Raw genomic sequence first — 21,712 nt, forward strand, 5'->3', positions numbered from 1 at the left:
TAAAATGTATATCCTCTGCTCTGCATTACAATGTAATTGTATATGCAAGTCACATTTGAATAAATATTCTGGATTTGGTGCAACTTAAGCTGTATGAACAACATCTGTCAGAACAAATAATTTTTGCATGTACAGTAATGCACTTTCAATGGAAGTCAATGGGACACTGCACTGGGATAAATGGGTAAAATATACACCATTTTGAATGTATAGCCAAGAGACTTCAACATCACACGGTACATTTTAATTACTGTTATTTCCATTATTTTGTCCTATTATGATCATGTAAAATCCAGTAACACTCCACAGGCTTGGACCGTACAGTAAGTGCATCACTGTAAATGTAATTTAAGGAAAAGTGAAAATGATTGTCTATGCTAAACGACAGCTGGCTACAGATAGAAGTCTTCAGTAGAATATACTTTGTAATCAGATGCTAGAACTTTCTCTCTGGTAACACTGAAATTGAGCAGATGTTAAACACTGGCATCCAGCTGTGATCACAATCTCATTCACCTGTAATTCAGTTTATAATATCTCCAATTCTTCTATCAATCACACAGCAATCATTTAGCAAACTATGTTTCTATGTTTCTTCTCAGCACATCAAAAAAAAGGTGTAGACTCCCTTCACTTCAGTTGAATTAGAGTTAAGTCAGAGTAATGTAATGTTTTAATGTGTAGACGTGTTGTTAAAGTGGGAATTTACAGTTATACTACTTTTCAAAAGTTTGGGAAATAGTCTCTTCTGCTCATAAAGGCTGCATTTATTTGATCAAAAATACAGTGATATTGTGAAATATTATTAGAATTCAAAAGGACTGTTTTCTATGTGAATATATTTTCAAATGCAACTTATTTTTGTGATGCAAAGCTGAATTTTCAGCATCATTACTCCAGTCTTCAGTGTCACATGACCCTTCAGAAATCATTCTAATATGATGATTTGCTGCTCAAGAAACATTTCTGATTATTATCGATGTTGAAAACAGTTTTGCTGCTTCGTATTTTTTGTGGAAACCATGATGCAGTTTTTAAGGATTCTTTCATGAATAGAAAGTTAAAAAAAGAACAGCATTTATTTGAAATAGAAATATTTTGTAACATTTCACATCCTCACTGTTAATTTTGATCCATTTAATGCATCCTTGCTGAAAAGTATTAATAATAATAATAAAAAAACGGTAACACTTTATTTTACAGTGTCCTATGTTACATGTACGTACCATAGTAATAACTACTGTATAAATTATGCATAATTACATGCAACTAACCCTCAACCAAACCCTAATCCTACCCTAACCCTATAGTAGGTACATGTAGTTAATTATTATTACTCAGTACTTAAATATAGAATTACACTGTAACAATTCCACCTTAAAATAAAGGGTTACACTTTATTTTAAGGTTTCTTTGTTACACTGTAATTATATATTTAAGTACCGAGTAAAATTAAGCAACTACATGTACTTACTATAGGGTTAGGAATAGGGTTTTGTTTGGTTAAGGGGTTAGTTGCATGTAATTATGCATAATTAATAGTTATTACTATAGTAACTACATGTAACACGTGTAACAATGACACTGTAAAATAAAGTATAAAATAAAACCTTATTGACACCAAACCTTTGAACAATAGTGCATTCTTTTAAATTGCCCAAGTTTTCATTTTTATTTTTAACGCAGCACATCAGCTCATTATCTGTGTCCAATTATTATTAATATAATAAATATCTAAAAGTGTGGATGATAAGTGGACATTTGTTAATTACATAAATACCTGAAAATGTGTCCACCAGTCCATCCGCTCTGACACAGGGATGTTCGACTGCTCTGGTTGCATAAACGTTCAATGAGATCTCACGATGTCTCAGTCATCTCTCAATGATCGCAGGGTCACACGGACCAAACCTGCTGTTCTTAATCCAGTTTGCTCTCGACTACTGTTGCCATGGTAACCGACCGGAGGCGTTATTCTTTGCATAGACAGACGGTCTGTCCTATTTAGCAAATGCGTTGTCATCACATTGCACATGATTGAATCAACCTGATGATCAGATTCTAGACTTTCGTGCGGTTCTGTATATGAATGCACTGTGATACTATAGCTTATATCCTGTTTTTCCTCAGCACCATCATGTCATATTGTGGCCGGCAGCATCATTATAACTCTCTCTCTCTCTCTCACCGTGCTTCTGCTCTAATGCCCGACTTTCTAGTTGCTAAGAGACGAACAAGTGCCAACTGGCATGAAATCTCCCATTGCGACAGTCGATTTCCATGTGATGTTTTTGCTTGTCCTTCATGTGAACCAACATCTGTTGCTTTGTTGTTAAATTCATACAGTTTTGTTTCAAGTGAAATAATGTGTAGCTAGCATGAGTTCGTTTACAGTATGTAATCTTTCAAGGAGTGTTTTAACAGAATTCAGTATTTTATACGTCTGCGCTCGCTCTTAAACTCCAAGCGATGGATTTGCTTTATAAGGGAAGACGTGTTAAAATGTGTTGATTTCAATATATTAGTACTTGTATATCGCATAATATAAACACGGACTCTGTACAAACGTCCGTTAAAGTCAACATGAAAGCGACCCTTTTATTACAACACATTGTGCACAAAGTAAAATCTGGTCTTTGTAATCGTACTGGTACTGTATACAACACGCAATATGTCTTATTATTGAAGTGAAATGGGTTGAAAACAGGGCTTGACATTAACTTTTTCACCTAGTGCCTTTCCAAAGTTACTAGACACAATTTTGACTTTGATACCATAGGGAAAAACTCCCATAAAGATATTTTTAATATTTGACTGCAGGAATATTAGGCTGCTGTCCCTTTAAGACCTGACGCACAGATCCATTACACATGTTTTCTTTCTGAACTGTTACATTCACTTAAACATAACTGACTGTGTTCACGTGAAAACTCGCCAAGACTGGCATTTTGGCATTATTTTGTGTGTATTTGACTAATTAAGTGCAATAAGCAACGAAACAGAACTCAGTTTAGTACTGAGAGGCGGCTTTATGTGGGTGTTTGAGCACAAAATCGGCGAGAATTAGTAAAATTATGCGCAATCCCACGGGGAAATTCAAGCTCTGTAACGGCAACAATATTCATCCGGAGCAAATGAATCGAGTGAGTGAGTGGAGGCGGGTTTGTGTGTCACTCGCTGGTATTGTGTATCTATTCTGCGGAAAATTAGTATTGGAAGCGTTTCACATATTTCAGTATCGATCTGTATAGAAAAATCGATATGTTTGACAACACTACATTGCACTTAGTTTATCATTTCAAATGCCTTTTTATTAGACTACTGAAATTGATAAATGTATATATTATAATATTCAACCCGCCAAAGTGTCTAATAGAAGTGACTGATCCAAACAACCGCATTTGTTAATGTCAAGCCCAGGTTGCAAACATTTCATGTTGACTTTAAACACTCTCTTGGTTTGGATTGCAATAGTTTTTTTTTCCTCATATCTTTCTCATAGTTCAGTCCCGCCTGGACACCAACGCTTGAACACACTTTGATTTCGGACATCCAGTCCTTTTGTTTAGACAGCACAAGAAGGAAAGATATTGTCCAAAGGTAGCAGAGAGATACAAAGGCATTGTGATGTCTTAAACCACCATCATTGGTTTAAAATCAGCTGCTTCTTTTCCCCTCGTCGCTAGTTCTCACCGAGAGTCTCTTTGAACGCGATTCTTTCTCACCCCCGCCTCGACACCCGCTAGGACCATCTGACCAAAAATCAGCTCTCAGCCAAGGTGACGGTTTCAGCCTGCCATCAACAGCCTTCTGATTGCTTTACCCCAAAAACGTCAATCATCAGGTTACTTGTTAAGGGGCTTGTTGACCTTGGGAGTCCCTGTGATGTTGCCGTTGGCGACAGTGAGCGTCTGGACGGGTGTGACGTTGTTGACTGTTGTCTGGTCGGCTGTTACCTTGGTAACCGTGTTCTTTTTGGAATCGTCAGGTTCCCAGAGGAAGAACTCGTGCAGGAGCGTGTTGACCGTTTCGGGGCATTCCATCATCACCATGTGACTGCCTTCCTCGATTACTTTCAGGAATGCAAACAAGAGGATCTGAAATAAAGACAGTTAAAAAGTATTACATTATATCTTTATTATATTGTAGAATATTATATAACAATGTATCTATAGCATTTATATATACATTTTTTAAACCTTTACATATATATATTTTTATAATGTATTTATATAGATCAGGGGTCGGCAACCTTTTTGTCATAAAGTGCCATTTTTAAGTTTCCGAGTTCATCACTGTGCCACAACACACATTTAGCATATATATATATATATATATATATATATATATATATATATATATATATATACACACACACACACACACACACACACACACACACACACACACACACACACACACATTTTACATTTTCATAATGGCTAACACAGAAATAGTACGAAAAATTTAAATATTCTCTTGAAATTTGTTTTAGATTTAGATAGACAATTTTTAGTATTTATAACTCCTAACTAGAGATACACCAATTACAATTTTCTAGGCCGATTCCCGATTTCCGATTTTTCATTGAGTTTGACCTGCCGATACCAATTTTAGCCGATTCCTATTTCATTTTACACTTTACAGCACACACAAATATTTATTTTCTATATAGCCTATATATTTTTTTTTTTATAAAATACCATATCCTTAACTGAATAATAAAAACAAGTTTAAATGGGTAAATTTTTTATAAATATTTTTGAGTCTTCATTTTCTTTTCTGACATAACCTAATCCAGTTCATGTTAAAACACACTAGACATGCACATTCTGTGCATTTTGGGATCTTTTGTTTGAAATCAAATTTATTTTGTCCATCAAAAGTGTGCTTTCACTTTCATTGAGCGTGAGCAGCGCAGACAAAATAGACTTGGCGGCGAAACCCGCGCTTCACTGCTGCTCACGCGCTGCTCCTGCTCCCGTTTGAATGCACTCATTGATTAACATGAACGCCGAAAAAAATATGCGTGAAACGGCCGTAATTCACGAGGTTTCCTACATGTGCGTTCCGTGTTTTTTTACTATGAGGAATTATTACATCAAAATGTAGATCTGTGTGCAGGTAGACTACTTTATCTGAATGAAATACATACACTTCTCTCGCATTTGCGCGCGTGCCAGCGATTAACCCTCCGCGTGCCAGTGTTGGCACGCGTGCCTTAGGTTGCCTACCCCTGATATAGATATTGTAATATAATAAAGAAATAAAAAAATCTATATTTATTATATTTAAAAAATAAATAAACACACACGCGCACAAACAAATAAATATTTTTAGAATTTAATCTAATTTGTAATAATGAATAAATAATAAAATAACAATAACAATAAAAGTATAAAATATAATTATATATCATTATAATAAAAAGAAATTAATCTAATTTATAAAAATGACAATTTAAATAATATATAAATAATACATCACCTTCATATATATATATATATATATATATATATATATATATATATATATATATATATATATATATATATATATATATATATACACTCACCTAAAGGATTATTAGGAACACCATACTAATACTGTGTTTGACCCCCTTTCGCCTTCAGAACTGCCTTAATTCTATGTGGCATTGATTCAACAAGGTGCTGAAAGCATTCTTTATAAAAATTTGTCCCTTATTGATAGGATAGCATCTTGCAGTTGATGGAGATTTGTGGGATGCACATCCAGGGCACGAAGCTCCCGTTTCACCACATCCCAAAGATGCTCTATTGGGTTGAGATCTGGTGACTGTGGGGGCCATTTTAGTACAGTGAACTCATTGTCATGTTCAAGAAACCAATTTGAAATGATTCGAGCTTTGTGACATGGTGCATTATCCTGCTGGAAGTAGCCATCAGAGGATGGGTACATGGTGGTCATAAAGGGATGGACATGGTCAGAAACAATGCTCAGGTAGGCCGTGGCATTTAAACGACGCCCAATTGGCACTAAGGGGCCTAAAGTGTGCCAAGTAAACATCCCCCACACCATTACACCACCACCACCAGCCTGCACAGTGGTAACAAGGCATGATGGATCCATGTTCTTATTCTGTTTACGCCAAATTCTGACTCTACCATCTGAATGTCTCAACAGAAATCGAGACTCATCAGACCAGGCAACATTTTTCCAGTCTTCAACTGTCCAATTTTGGTGAGCTCGTGCAAATTGTAGCCTCTTTTTCCTATTTGTAGTGGAGATGAGTGGTACCCGGTGGGGTCTTCTGCTGTTGTAGCCCATCGGCCTCAAGGTTGTGCGTGTTGTGGCTTCACAAATGCTTTGCTGCATACCTCGGTTGTAACGAGTGGTTATTTCAGTCAAAGTTGCTCTTCTATCAGCTTGAATCAGTCGGCCCATTCTCCTCTGACCTCTAGCATCAACAAGGCATTTTCGCCCACAGGACTGCCGCATACTGGATGTTTTTCCCTTTTCACACCATTCTTTGTAAACCCTAGAAATGGTTGTGCGTGAAAATCCCAGTAACTGAGCAGATTGTGAAATACTTAGACCGGCCCGTCTGGCACCAACAACCATGCCACGCTCAAAATTGCTTAAATCACCTTTCTTTCCCATTCTGACATTCAGTTTGGAGTTCAGGAGATTGTCTTGACCAGGACCACACCCATAAATGCATTGAAGCAACTGCCATGTGATTGGTTGATTAAATAATTGCATTAATGAGAAATTGAACAGGTGTTCCTAATAATCCTTTAGGTGAGTGTATATATATATATATATATATATATATATATATATATATATTTTTTTTTTTTTTTTTATTCTATATAAAGTATCAAAAATATTTAAATTATATATAATATCAATTATAAAACTAATGTTAAACTTTTTGATTTTTTTGTATGTATATCAGTGATGATCAGACAATCAGTCTTATGGTTTGAGCTAAACGTTATTTTCTTTTCTTTCTTTCTTTCTTTCTTTCTTTCTTTCTTTCTTTCTTTTTTACATTTGTGGCCCACAGGAAGTCCTAACTGACGTCAGCAAGAGTTCAATGAGCAGTACAATGAGACGCCATTGTTTGATTCAGAGCACATCTGCATGAGGACATGTGTAACGCTCCTCTACTCATGAACAGCCCAGTACAGCACAGAGACACTCTTGTGTTGAAGAGTCATGATGAGTGAGCCAACATCACACACACACACACACACACTGACTGCAAGCAAAGGCTGCATCCAAATTCACATACTATTCATCCTGCATAGAATACAAGATTATATTTTTGTGAGTCTCACAAAAAGATGTTACGCTAACCTTTTACCACAAAATCAAAAACATTAGTGTTCAGCTTGAATGATGCGAAAACACATCTAAAATGGGGAAAAGCTGTGCGATTGACTGTACAAATAGAAATCAGGGGGAAGTTGCATAAACATAGCCATTATGTTAAGAAATAGAGTGTAACTGGATCCGGAAATATATATTTTTTTCATTCATTTTTCCCATAGGGATTTTAAAATAGATTGTTATAAGTTATAAGCCATGAAACAAGCCAATCAGCAACAGGGTGAATCACAACAATACAAACTTTGATTTGAAGCAAAGTTTTTTTTTAATCAGACAAAGGTACAAGACTGTGTACTTTAACAGCTTAGTGAGAAAGAACTACAATCCCATGAAGCTTTGCGAACAGCATAATCAAATTAAAAATGGAGAAATATAAAACTACTCATTTACAAATGTTGATTATATAAATATAAAAACAATATATTTTACGTTTATTGCAAAATATGAATATAACATTTTAGTATTTTGAGATCGTAGAGAGATTACTTTAAGTCATTCGCAGTGCTTCATGGGAGTGGGCGGAGCTAAAGAGCTCTTTTGGAGCGTGTTGCTTTTTCCGACTCTCTGATTGGTGGAATTTTCTGTACAGCATCATGGGTAATGTAGTTTTTCACCAGGAATTCCACTGTTAAACACAATTATTTTAAAACTAAGCTGAAATAATGTGGGCTGACGGCTTCAACACAAGCAAATACCATTGATTAACAACCTCGTAGCTCACGGTATTGAAAGTTAAACCTTTAAAACCTTATTATTAAAATAAATTTCCCTATGGAGAAAAGTAATGGAGTTTTTACTTCCAGAACCCGAATGTTGCGCCCTATTAAGATGTGAAGTGAAAAAAAAAAAGATTAACTTGTAAGACTAGTCTAGGAAGTTTGTGCAACCGGCCATAGAGCTTTCTTTTTACAGACTGACAAAAGCGGATCACAGCAATTTGCAGAAACAACTGGAATCCAGGCAGCAAAAAATGTATTTGCATTTACCAATTTTTGTTGAATTTTGGGGTAAAATCATACCCTTAGGTTAAATATTGTACTGACAACTCATCAATTAAATATTTACCATCTTACATTTTGCATAACTGCACAAGTTTGCTAGCATTTATTAAAAAATATATATATATTAATAAGTAATAATATATTATAAGCCAAAAGGGGATGATTAGATAATGTTAGACAAACACAGTTTTCCTCACAAAGCAAGTTTAGTTAGAGAGGTAATCTACATTAAATACTGCTATGATATATAAATACTTTGTAAAAAATAAATAAATAAATAAAAAAACTAAAAAATAGGCTTAATTTTTTAATGCAAATTCTAATTTTACATTTCTTTCTTTTGTTTTTGAGTTGAATTATGACCTGAACATGTTCTTAACTGCTGAAACCACCAGCAAAAATCATGCATTTCATGCACAGTAGAAGTATGTGAATTGTGACGCAGCCCAAAAAAAAAAAAACTCTCACAAGAAACAACCGCAGCACACTGAAAATAGATCTGATGTGCACGAACCTCTGCCATCCGCTGATCCTCATCAATTGGTACAAACTTGTCATACATGCCGTGCACCAGCAGTATGGGTACGGTCAGCTCCGCGTGGTAGACTTCATCCCCCTCGGGCCAGTACTGACCGCTCATCATCGCTCGCAGGACGAACGGAGAGACGTTAAACGCGTTTCCCTCTTTCAAAAGCTGCTTCTCTTTCGCACCCTGCCTGGCGAAGCCAGCTCTGTGTGGAGAACACAACAACACACATGCTTACTAACAACGACCGTGGACTTTTTGCAGAAGTCATTACAGAAAACATGACATGCCGGAAAGTGGTGATGTTTTTTCTTTTTTTTTCCCTTTCTCTTGTTTTTCTTTTTCCTTATTACATCTTTGAATATTACTACTGCTATATATGTATATTGTATATATAATGAGCATTGTTCTACATATATATTAGGAAACTTATAATAGAGATGTACAAATACTCAACACAATTTTACACACATGCTTCACATAATTACACATACATCCTATATTCTGTTTGATGTGTTTTGTTTTGATGGTATCGTCTCTAAAAACATCAAAACAAAAAACATTAAAAAAACATCTCCACTTTCTTTTTTTTCTTTTTTTCTTAAAGCAGAACATGAGACAAAACACAGTCTTATGTTCTGCTTTAAGAAAAAAAGAAAAAAAATTAAGTGGTGATGGTTTTTTTCTTTTTCTTCTCCCTTTCTCTTGTTTTTCTTATTCCTTATTACATCTTTGAATATTACTACTGCTATATACAGGGTTCCCACACCTTGGTTAACTTCAAATTCAAGGACCTTTCAAGGACTTTCCAGGTCCAATACCCTCAAATTGACCCTTCGCTAAGCCCCGCCCTCCTTAGTTACTGTTGCTACGCCTGTCAAGCTTTTGCGCCTGGCACGTCTATTACAGTATGTATGCAGAAAATATGAGAGTGCAAGACTGCAGTATGCATTCGAGGGCTATATCCACGACATAATATGCAAACGATTAGAGAATAATTTCATCAAAATTGAAGCTAAAGTCTATAACGTTAGGTCCCCAGTGCAAGCAGCAACCGCCTCATACGCTGACCATTCAAATGGGAAACACACAAATTGAGGAACAGCTTTGTGCATGCCCAGCAGGGTAAGTGAAATGTGAAAATATTCTAATATTTATAAATCAAACAGCTTATCCATATGTATCGTGGAATAAACACAAGACATTAGCCTGACCACTTTGTAATGATAACATTCTCCCGCTTATATTTGTAGTGCGCCAGGCTAACGTTACTGCTCACACGTCGTGGGTCACATTAGTGACTACTGTTATGAACTGATTAAGTTTGCATACCAAACTTTCCCTTGGAGATCTCCGGCAAGCCCCCTGATGTTCCCTCCTTTTACTAACTACCTTTTACTTTTACTAGAAGAACTAACACCGGGAGAGTCGCGATCGGATTGGGGTAACGTTACTAGTTTGGCCGTCGTTTAACAAAATGCTGAAATATATTTGTAAGTAACGTTAAATTATGTCAGTGAGCCTCCGTCTTGCCTTTAATCACACTGCTTGATCCACGAGCTGGACAATAACTTTATTCTAGAGCTGCTATAAAGCCAAAACACTTTACTTTTAATTTCCTATTATCAATGTAAAGCTGCTTTGGAACAATCTACATTGATAAAAGCGCTATATAAATGAAGATGACGCCCGGCATTTCTCCCCTTGGGTTTTAGGTCTCGGAAAGGGAACAAAATCCACCACCCCGTCCAAAATTTTAGGATACCGGGTATCAGATTTGCACAATCCATACGCACAACGCGGCATGTTTCCCTCTCGCTCGAAAGCTTGCCAGACCTCCCGCGCCTAGTTACGGTTGCTAAGCCACGATTGGCCTGTGGCGGTTTTCGGGCGTGGCTTAGCGAAGGGTCAATTCAAGGACTTAATGTGGAAACACATTTGTTGTGTCGAACAACAAACGTTGAGGTTCCATCGTAGTTGTTTTGTACGCGCGTGAATGTCATGGCAACGTACAACACAAAGTACCTCACGCGGGAAACACTTAACGTAACATGTAAATGCTAACGTAAATCAAGCAAGCTAGTGCGCACAGGCCACGAAGTGTTGGCGAATTAACACATTAGCGGACCGGAGGGAATAATATGGAATTTTTTTCCAGAAAACTAAATAAACTAAATAAATTCAAGCACTTTCAAGGAACTGTATCTATTATGTTCATTTTCAAAAACTTTCCAGGGCCTTGAATTTTTTTTTCTTCAGATTCACAAACTTTCAAGGATTTCAAGGACCCGTGGGAACCCATGTATATTGTATATATAATGAGCATTGTTCTACATATATATTAGGAAACTTATAATAGAGATGTACACATACTCAACACAATTTTACACACATGCTTCACATAATTACACGTACATCCTATATTCTATATTATCCTATATATACACCTAGTTTGATGTGTTTTGTTTTGATGGTACCGTCTCTAACTGTGTTGTGTCTTATGTTCTGCTTTAATAAAGAGAAAGTGTGTTACTTGAGGAAGCTCCAGGCGAGGCACGGGGACAGACAGTGCAGGACACAGGAGGGCAGCTGGAAGATTGAGCACAGACTCGGTTCCAGCGCCGTCGGGCCGCCTCCGTTGATCATCACCACCTTATGCACCTGCTCCGGATACTCGTGTGCCAGGAACGTACAGAACGACACCCTTCACACGAACAAAACGGTGATCCGGGGTTAGCAATAATTGCTCATGAAAACATGCCAGGAAGAAACACGGGCTTTTGTGAATTATAGAACTATTCAGTTAATGCGACAGAAATCATTCATGTAGGCTCAACGGATTAGAAGTAGACCTCAATTTTATTTATGTATATGTGGATTGAAGACAATTAAATTAAGTCAGGTCGAAATGTATAGCATTTGTGTTGGTTTAGCTCATTTTATTTATCATTGTTATTATTATTATTATTTATCATTTAATCAAACAGCAAAAAAAAAGTTCAGTGTACTGTAGCAGTCATAAGCTTGGACAGACTTGACTAAATCAATTTAGTAATATTTATATACTATTATAGTATTTGTTAATATTTTGAATTAGCTTTTATATTTTCAGTTTTCATTTTAGTTTAAGTAATTTTGTTTGTGCATGTAATTTTTATCTTTTCTTTTTTAAAATATTTTAATTTAACTTTATAGTTTAAATTCAATTTATTTCTGTTAGTTTCCGAGGTAACATTTTTCTAATTTTTGTTGAAGTTTTGTAACTCTTATTTTAGTGATTTTTAATTATTATTGTTTTAGTTTTAGTTACCTATGACACTGGACTACATATTTTTCTCATCATATATGTATTCTCCCTTTTCCCATCGCATATCAGCACGGAGTAGTCTAAATACTATTTACACTTAGTGTAAATAGCGTCTGCCATGAATTACATCTTAACATATATTACAATAGAAAATAGTTGTAATAATATTTAGCAATATTATGTTTTTTACTGTATGTTCGATCAAATAAATGAAGCCTTGGTGAGCAGGAGAGTTCAAAAACATTAATGGTTAATCATTAGTTAACATTAGTTAACTACCTTAGTTAGCATGAACTAAGAATTAACAATACTATAATTCTACAGTATTTATTAATCTTAGTTAATATTAATTTCAATATGTCATTAAAATCAAAGGTTAACATAGGTTAACAAACAATGAACAGCTGTATTTTTATTAACTAGCATTAACAAAGATTAATAAACACTGTAACAAATGCATTGCTCTTTGTTAGTTCATGTTAGTATATACATTAAGTAATGAACCTTATTGTAAAGTGTTACCACATTAATAAATCTTAATTATTCCAAACTGTTAACCAGTAGTGGGTAGAATGGCACTGCCTACCCGTATGAGTGACCAATCAGGATGTTGCGTTTCCTCGCATATCTCTTGAATATGGCGCGCAGGTCCTCCGCGAGTGCGTAGAAGGTGTACGCCGCCGCTATCTGAGGAGCAATGCTGGCGCCGTGACCCGCCAAATCAGGAGCGATGACCTCGTAACCCAACCGAGAGAAGAAGTCCAGCTGCCTCCCCCAGATGTCCAGCGAGCCGCCCACGCCGTGGATGAAGAACAGCGCCACGTCCGAATGCGTCCCCTTACAGCTGCTGATGCAGCGCTGCGTGTCGATCAGCACGGTGCGCTTGGGTTTCCGTCGCCTGCGTCTGGGTGGAGGAGCGGGCTTCTGCTGGTCAGAGATGAGCAGAGGTGGAGCAGGTTTGGGATCCGGGGAGGACGGTGCGGTGGTGTAATCCGACAGCTCCACCTCCACCGTGCTGCACTGTTCCACGTCTCCGTTCTGGCACTGCAGGATCTCCGAGTGGAGGACATCTCCCAGGTTCTCGATCACCAGCTGGCCGTTGCGGTACACCGTGATCTTGCGCTTGCAGTGGACGCTGCTGCTGCTGCTCGGCTCTGGTTGTTCGTCTGTGGTTGCGGGACGTTCGGGGAGAATGTGGCGCACGCGAAGAACCCGGCCTGGCTTCACCTCCACAAACTCGAATCCATCGGCGGGCTTGCCGTCAGATGACTCAACCGGCAACACCACGCTGGTCGTCTTTCCCCACAGACAGCAGAAGATGCTCTCGGTGATGCTGGTCAACATGCCGGCGGTTTACCTGAAGACACACAAATACGATTACAACCAGGGCTTCACATTAACACCTGACAAACGTGGGTGTATTTCATCTCTGGCGCGTGTAACACAGTCACTTTGGTCGGAATATTATATATAATATATACAGTTTTCAATTGTAGTCTTTTAAAAAGGCATCTGAAATGATAAACTAAGTGCAATGTAGTGTTCGATACTGAAATATCTGAAACGCTTCCAATACTCATTTTCCGCAGAATAGATTTACGATGCCAGCTGCGCTTTCTCTCTCTCTCATCTCTCCGACTGCGAGTGACACACAAACCCGCCTCCACTCACTCACTCGATTCATTTGCTCCGGATGAATATTGTTGCTGTAAGAGGGCTTGAGTTTTTGCATTGGATTGAGCATAATTTTAATCATATGTGACCCTGGATCACGTCACCAGTCACGTCGCACGGGTATATTTGTGGCAATAGCCAACAATACATTATATGGGTCAAAATTATCGATTTTTCTTTTATGGCAAAAATCGTTAGGATATTAAGTAAAGATCATGTTCCATGAAGATATTTTGTACATTTCCTACCATAAAGATATAAAACATTTATTTTTGTGAGTGAATGCTGTACAATCGAGAACATAAATGAACAACTTTAAAGGAGATTTTCTCAATGTTTTCATTTTTTTGCACGATCAGATTCCAGATTTTCAAATAGTTGTATCTCGGCCAAATATTATATCCTAACAAACCATACATCAACGGAAAGCTTATTTATTCAACTCTCAGGTGGCATATAAATCTCAATTTAAAAAAAATTACCCATGTTTTGTGGTCCAGGGTCACATTTCCACAGATTTTGTGGTCAAACATCCACATAAAGCCGCCTCTTAGTACTAAATTGAGTTCTTTTTCGCTGCTTATTGCACTTAAAAAGTCAAATACACACATAATAATGTCAAAATGCCCGTCTTGGTGAGTATTCACGTAAACACAGTCAGTTGTGTTTTATGTGGACGTAAACAGTCGAGAAAGAAAACGCACGTGTAACAGTATAATGGATTTGTGCTTCATTTGTAAGAACTTTTATCTGGAATTCAAAATATAGCTTAAGTTAGAAAATAATAAGAAAATAGTAGTAAAGAATGATTTTATTCTTCAGAATGTTTTGTGAATCCGGAATCCAATATAAAAAAAGGATCCTGTTTGTTTTCATAATCGTTCATTGTAATAACTCAGATTTGCCCTTGTATATTTTTCAACGAATATTTTCAATTTTCAACTTGTTCAATCAATTTCATATGAATAAAATAAATGCATCTAAAAAAATGCATCTTGTTTCACTCAGAAGTAAAATGGTCACACATTTTCTCTTCAGAACCGAAGGGACTGTTTACAAACCACAGGTCAAACCATTACCACAGACGTTCTGCACTTTATCCAGGATTAGGAGGAAACCAGTCCTGTTCTGCTCCCGATTTAACTTTCACCCAGTTCGGTGAGTTTAAATCTTCCTAATATCATTTTAGCTCCTGTTGCACTAATGCGGTGTGATCTGGTTATGGTGGATATTGTCGAAGCCTCCAGTCTTTGTGTGTGAGCTGCACAAAAGAAGCGCTGCATTGCTGTTCCTGCGAGCGACAGTATGACAGATGCTGTCAGCAGAGCTTTCACAAACACACCGTGAAAAATGCAAACAGCACTGCAGAGAGAGATCCAGAGAGCCCTGGACGCTTTCTGATATGGAAGCCCATAGGGAAGAAATAAGATCTATCGTATCTCAAATGTTTCTCCTAAACAGCAATGATATTTAATAGAGAGAGAGAGAGATGTTTCCTCAGGGGAAAAAAAACATGTCTCCACTAGAGTTTCAGAAAAGATCTGCAATCAAAAGTCAGAAATCTCAATATGATCTCAAACATTTCTCATCAAATTGTTAAAATGCTGTTCACATAAATTTTTCAGCTCTATACTCTTACTATTGACTCACTTGTGCCGCTTTTTCCATTATTTCTATGACTTTAAGGGGAAACATCTGAGATAATTGCTACTCCATTCCACCAGACCATCAAGTATCCTGAGCTTTAAAAGAGCAACATCTGAGCACATAAACTCCTATATAAGCACATAAAAAGTAAGTATTAAAATGCACACACACACACACACACTCACCCATGCAATTAATGGCAGTAAAAGCAAGTTACAGTGGGAACAGAGCGAGCTGCATGTTGGATCTTGCCAATGGAATCCTAGTAGAGAAGATGATTCACATTGTGACCTAAACAAGGATCTAAAAATAGCCCGGGCTCTTCCAATGTGCTTCCCATGGGAACTCATGGAGAAAGTGTCCTGTATTGAACGTGAATATGATAATACCTGCATGCAAATCAATACACCTATACAGCTGTGATTGTTTCTTAGAAGTGAATGCGGTTCCTGAATCCTGTGGAATATTTACAGCGGTCGATTTCTGTGCCGGCTATATTAGATTTATAGTCAAACCCAAGGCAATGAGACATCAAAACAGACAGCAGATCATCAGTATGCGCTGGAGGCTTCCTAGATAAATGACGTACATAGACTGAGTTATTAGTGAGCATGATTTGCTGATCGTGTGGCTGATATCACAGAGGAAAAACTGATGTATTTTGTAATGAAAAAATAATCAAAATTAATTACTGTACTTTAAATGAAATTGTGCATTGAAAAAAGTTAATTTGAAACAATTTTCACTAAGAAATTGCTAGTAAATTTCACAAATGATTACAAAGAAAGGGCAAGCAACACATTGAATTAAACATGAAACTCAAGTAGAAAGACTGAAATAGTGTTTTCTTGTAAATTTGAAAAGAAAAAGATGTTTATTTACAACTTGGAAAAAAGTAGCTATAACTGTATAATATAAAATATGTAAATGTACAGAAAGATTAATTATTTTCTGGTGCAAGACAAATTGTAGCTAGAACTGTCATTGCAACACAACTATTATTTAAATGTAAACAATTAAACAATGTGAACATGTATATGTACGGAAAGGTGAATTATTTTCTAATTTAAAGAAATTGTAGCTGTTACTCATATTGCAATATAATTTCATATGTAAACATAATATGTAGTGTGTAAATGTACAGAAAGATTAATTATTTTATAGTGCAAGCTCATGAAATATAATTGAATATGTAAATGTAATATTTAATATGTAAACATGCACAGAAACAGGAATTATTTTCAGCAGTAAAACAAATTGTAGATAGAGCTGTCATATTGCAATATAATTTTATGTGTTAAATTAATATAAACAATATGTAAATGTGGACATGTAAATGCACAGATCTTGTTGTTTTTAAGCCTACATTTGCTGAAGTAGGTCTCGAGTTATTAGTCTTTCAGCAGAATGTTGTTGGTGTTTTTACTGCTGCTTGCTAATATATTCACTGTCATCAGCTCTATCCTCCGTCTCGCTCTTCTGAAATGTGTCCCTTGTCTTTCACAGCCCTATCAGTCAGCAGACAGCCGCTTCCACAAAGGAAGTGACACGTTTATGACAGGCCAAACTTCCTGTTCTACAGCTAGAGACATAAATCCACATGCCCATTCAAACACACTAAAATAGACATTTAAATTTAAATTAAAGACTACAAATGTGACCCTGGATCACAAAACCAGTCACATGTCGCACGGGTATATTTGTGGCAACAATACATTGTATGGGTCAAAATGATCGATTTTTCTTTTATGCCAAAAATCATTAGGATATTAAGTAAAGATTATGTTCCATGAAGATATTTTGAACATTTCCTACCGTAAATATATAAAACATTTATTTTTGTGAGTGAATGCAGCACAATCGTGAACATAAATGAACAACTTTAAAGGAGATTTTCTCAATGTTTCGATTTTTTTGCACCCTCAGATTCCAGATGTGTATTTCTGCCTATCCTAACAAACCATACATCAATGGAAAGCTTATTTATTCAGCTTTCAGATGATGTATGAATCTCAATTTCATAATTGATCCATGTGACTGGTTTTGTGGTCCAGGGTCACAAATAATAAAGCAACAAACATGATTCGTCATCATTAACTCCATCTCTTTCTGTCCTTCACCTGCTCGCTTTTTAGCAGATTCATCTCGAGGGCCGATACATTATTCAGACTCAGTGAGAGAAGGTTTTTAGTGGTGATGTATTATTAATCATATGAGGAGCTGGTGCAAAACATCTTAGTCTTGCTGTTTTGTGTAACAATTATATATTTTTATATATTATCAACCACTTATAACTGCAATCAAACTGCTATTTCTAGTCGCTGAGGCCGTAATTATATACAGTGGTCTTAAACACTACACTTACAAATGTCTATGCAAGTGTCATTCATTTAAAAGACCAAAACATCTAAAATTGATGAAGTTAGTGTAGAGAAAGCTAGATTTGAGTCACTTGCTGATATTTTGTATCTAATGCATTGACATTCTGGCGTTTTTAAGCGCTCAGATGTTGTTTGGGGTCAGATTTACAGTAGTAGTTTTGTCTCGGGTCTTTCCCGCATATGTAAAGACCTTCTAGAGGGATCCTCTAGGAATTGCTGTTTTATGCTGGAGTGCTACTCTCAGCTTCTGCAGCGGTGAAAGTGTCGACTTCAGCACCTACGCTAAAATCAATGCCGCAGGCTGATCCCGCCACAGCACATCTCTGGGTATTACACAATCAAGTAAGAGCTCCGTCCAAGATCTTCTGTCGGTCAAACACAGACGCATGATTTGTTTTTCAAACGCAGATGCAAATGAGATGAAATTGAGTGTGTTTATTTACAATTGACTGGAAAATTGTTGATTATTCATTGACTCTTTTGAGGGTTGAATGGCCAAATTGCATGTAATTAATCATCCTGGCGGTAAAATAGGCTGCGATTGCCGTTTTATCTTCATATCTCTTGTCTTTTAAAGTTATGCAAAAGCTTTGTGTGAGGCAAAGCCAAGACGAGCCACAGAAGAAGTACAAGCGTCTTGAGGTTGAGCAGATGATGACAGATTTTTCGTTTTTGGGTGAACTCTTTCTTTAAACTGTAAGGCGGATAGAAAAATAACAGATAGCAAGTTCAGTATCGATGCAACAGAGAGATAAAGGAGGAAACATCGATCTGCCAATTAGCTAATGATTCTCCAGCATCAGGTGCTGTTCACCACATCTCCACAGGGAAGATCATTACGGATGAAGTTGCTCAAAGAGGACGAGGAAAAGGTTTATCTTAAAATAGATTTATTATGCATTAGTACTTTCCCCAATGCTGCTTTACAAAGAACACTGTTTACCCTTCGGTGAGCAAGATAAGTTTAGCCATTTGTTTTAAACAATAATAATTATTAGTATTATCATTTCTAATTGTGATTATCGGAAATGTCATCGCACTAATCTGTGTACTTCTTTTTCACGTTGCAGGTTAAATAATAAAAGCAAAAACCCACTTGCATGAATCAAAACTACAAGTTGTTGAACTCTCAATAGATTAAACCGATATCTAATTAGAGTTTTATTCCCTCTGACTATAAAAGATATTACATATTTTTTTCTAGCAGGAACTCTTGTTGCAATGAACAAGCTTGTCAGTCTCCATTTGTATCAATATTACGGTTTTCTTTTGCTATTCCCTGTGTATTCTGGTCAGTTATGTTTTGACTTACTGCAAGAATGCACTGCATATTACTGGGAAATTTACTGATTTTAATTTTACCCTGGTCTTGCTATTGAACATGTATATTTCACATGAAAGAAACGGTTCCATTCGCACATGAAACCCAAAGCAAACTCTTGCATGCATTGCCCCACATTTGCCGAGTGGGAGTGTGTTTTGGTGTGTCATCACTCAGTCTGCAATGCAGAATTGGAGTGTGTGGGCACTAGGCAGGTTGTTGTACAGTATGCTGATTTGTAACCTACATTAAGAACACTATGTACAGTCTCAATGAAGCCAACTCGTTATCCACAAGGGTTTAGTGTGTCATTGAAGCATGCTCAGAATGCAAGTCATTTCATCTAAGAATGGTGTTTTAATAAATGATGCACTGCAATGCATCAGCACAACCCCTCCAGTCACAATGATGCCTCATTAACCTTAGAATTTTTTGCAATTAATGTTAATATTGTCTTGCATGATTGCATCCTAGAGCAGGTTTCCATGCAAAACATGTACACATCAATGATATTGATTGATTGATTGATTTGATTGATTGGTTGCTGCGCAACGCATTGGTTTGCAAAACACACTGCACACTACATACAGCATCACACTTTAATGTAGACGGTTAACTAGGATGCAACCTTATGTTATGCATATGCAATGTGATTTTCAAATATGATTCTTACCTGGATCGATGTCTGTGAGACGAATCGGATTTGTAAGCGCTCTAAATTACGCACCAAAATTGCAGGGTTTAAGATCTCTCGAAACACAGTGAAAGCAATTAAAATACATCGAACCTGTTAGTTCAACCCACTAATGTAATTTAAAGCGGATTCTGCAGAGGAGATGATTTGGCATCTTCATTCTAATCTAGATTTAAGGCAAATGTGAGCAAACGCATTCGGGTGCACAGAGATAAAGATGCCGTTCCAGCGTCGGGTGAAATGCTCCTCTCAGCATCCTCATCCTCATCCTCACGCCTGGGTTATTATCCAGCCCAGTGCCCTTGTTTTCTCCGGGAGTCGGGAACCATGTCTCGGTTCGTGTTCTGTTTGACTGACAGGAGGTGTAACGAACTGTAGGGCTTCCTGCAGTGAGTTTCGACCAATGCAGTGACTTCTAGTGCTGTTGCTATGCCCAGAAGAGAGAGAACGCGAGAGAGCACCAGTTTATAGCCCAGTACAGCACATTAACATATGCCATATAGGCTACTGTATAGGCTAAACAACGTATGACTTTTTTTCTTTTTTTTTTCTTTCAGGACAGTCTCTTCCAAATATTTTTGCAAGACAATCTAAATTTAAGCAAAACACTTTTTTTTTGTGGTCTACCTTTGACATGTAATTCACAATAGTCATTATATGACAATAAGTATACGTTCTATAAAAGCTGCATGATTCTGGATAAATTGAGAATCGCAATTATTCACGATTCTGAACGATTCTCTGTTTAGAGACAACTAAACAAAATGACATGTAATATACTAGAGGTTCTGACCAAATGTTAATTGCTGCAGTCTATTTAAAATGTTCAATCAATTTGAATGATTTTTTTTTAATGGTTTGACTGAATGACTCTCAATCATAAATACTTCACTTGTTTCATTACTGTATGAATCAGCGTTTTTGAACGAATCTCTTGAATTAATGATTTAATGACTCAATCATAAATGTCAGCGTTTTTGAACGAATCTCTTGAATTAATGATTTAATGACTCAATCGTAAATGTCAGCGTTTTTGAACGAATCTCTTGAATTAATGATTTAATGACTCAATCATAAATGTCAGCGTTTTTGAACGAATCTCTTGAATTAATGATTCAATGACTCAATCATAAATGTCAGCGTTTTTGAACGAATCTCTTGAATTAATGATTCAATGACTCAATCATAAATGTCAGCGTTTTTGAACGAATCTCTTGAATTAATGATTCAATGACTCAATCATAAATGTCAGCGTTTTTGAACGACTCTTGAATTAATGATTTAATGACTCAATCATAAATGTCAGCATTTTTGAACGAATCTCTTGAATTAATGATTTAATGACTCAATCATAAATGTCAGCATTTTTGAACGAATCTCTTGAATTAATGATTTAATGACTCAATCATAAATGTCAGCGTTTTTGAACGAATCTCTTGAATTAATGATTCAATGACTCAATCATAAATGTCAGCGTTTTTGAACGAATCTCTTGAATTAATGATTTAATGACTCAATCATAAATGTCAGCATTTTTGAACGAATCTCTTGAATTAATGATTTAATGACTCAATCATAAATGTCAGCGTTTTTGAACGAATCTAATGATTCATGACATACATTTTTAAGTCACTTGTCGCCACCTACTGGTGTAACGATTTTACCAGTATTTTTTTCCGTGATAATAAGGCATATTCATCCACCCCAAATTTCCATGGCTAATGCTAAGTTATTTTGTGTTTGTATCTAGCGCTTTAAGAATGGCGCATTGCAAATAAAATATA

At 36.5% G+C, this 21,712-nt stretch overlaps 1 protein-coding gene across 2 annotated transcripts; it reads right to left on the minus strand.

Annotated features, from left to right (window-relative positions):
- Positions 1-1,500: 1,500 nt before the first annotated feature.
- abhd8a (abhydrolase domain containing 8a) lies at positions 1,501-20,258 on the minus strand. Of its 2 annotated transcripts, none has more exons than XM_084121039.1 (5): positions 19,908-20,258; positions 12,798-13,568; positions 11,438-11,608; positions 8,893-9,109; positions 1,501-4,097 (listed from the first exon to the last, which is right to left on the minus strand). In XM_084121039.1, exons 2-5 carry the CDS (start codon positions 13,553-13,555, stop codon positions 3,846-3,848), a joined length of 1,398 nt encoding a protein of 465 aa, XP_083977165.1. In that variant the 5' UTR covers positions 13,556-13,568; positions 19,908-20,258; the 3' UTR covers positions 1,501-3,845. The 2 variants fall into 2 exon arrangements, with proteins under 2 accessions (XP_083977165.1, XP_083977166.1); XM_084121040.1 differs by lacking the exon at positions 19,908-20,258 and adding an exon at positions 14,965-15,071.
- Between the last annotated feature and the right edge of the window lie 1,454 nt (positions 20,259-21,712).

This window comes from Abramis brama, assembly GCF_963993115.1.
Source record: "Abramis brama genome assembly, chromosome: 7".
Classification (NCBI taxonomy): domain Eukaryota; kingdom Metazoa; phylum Chordata; class Actinopteri; order Cypriniformes; family Leuciscidae; genus Abramis; species Abramis brama.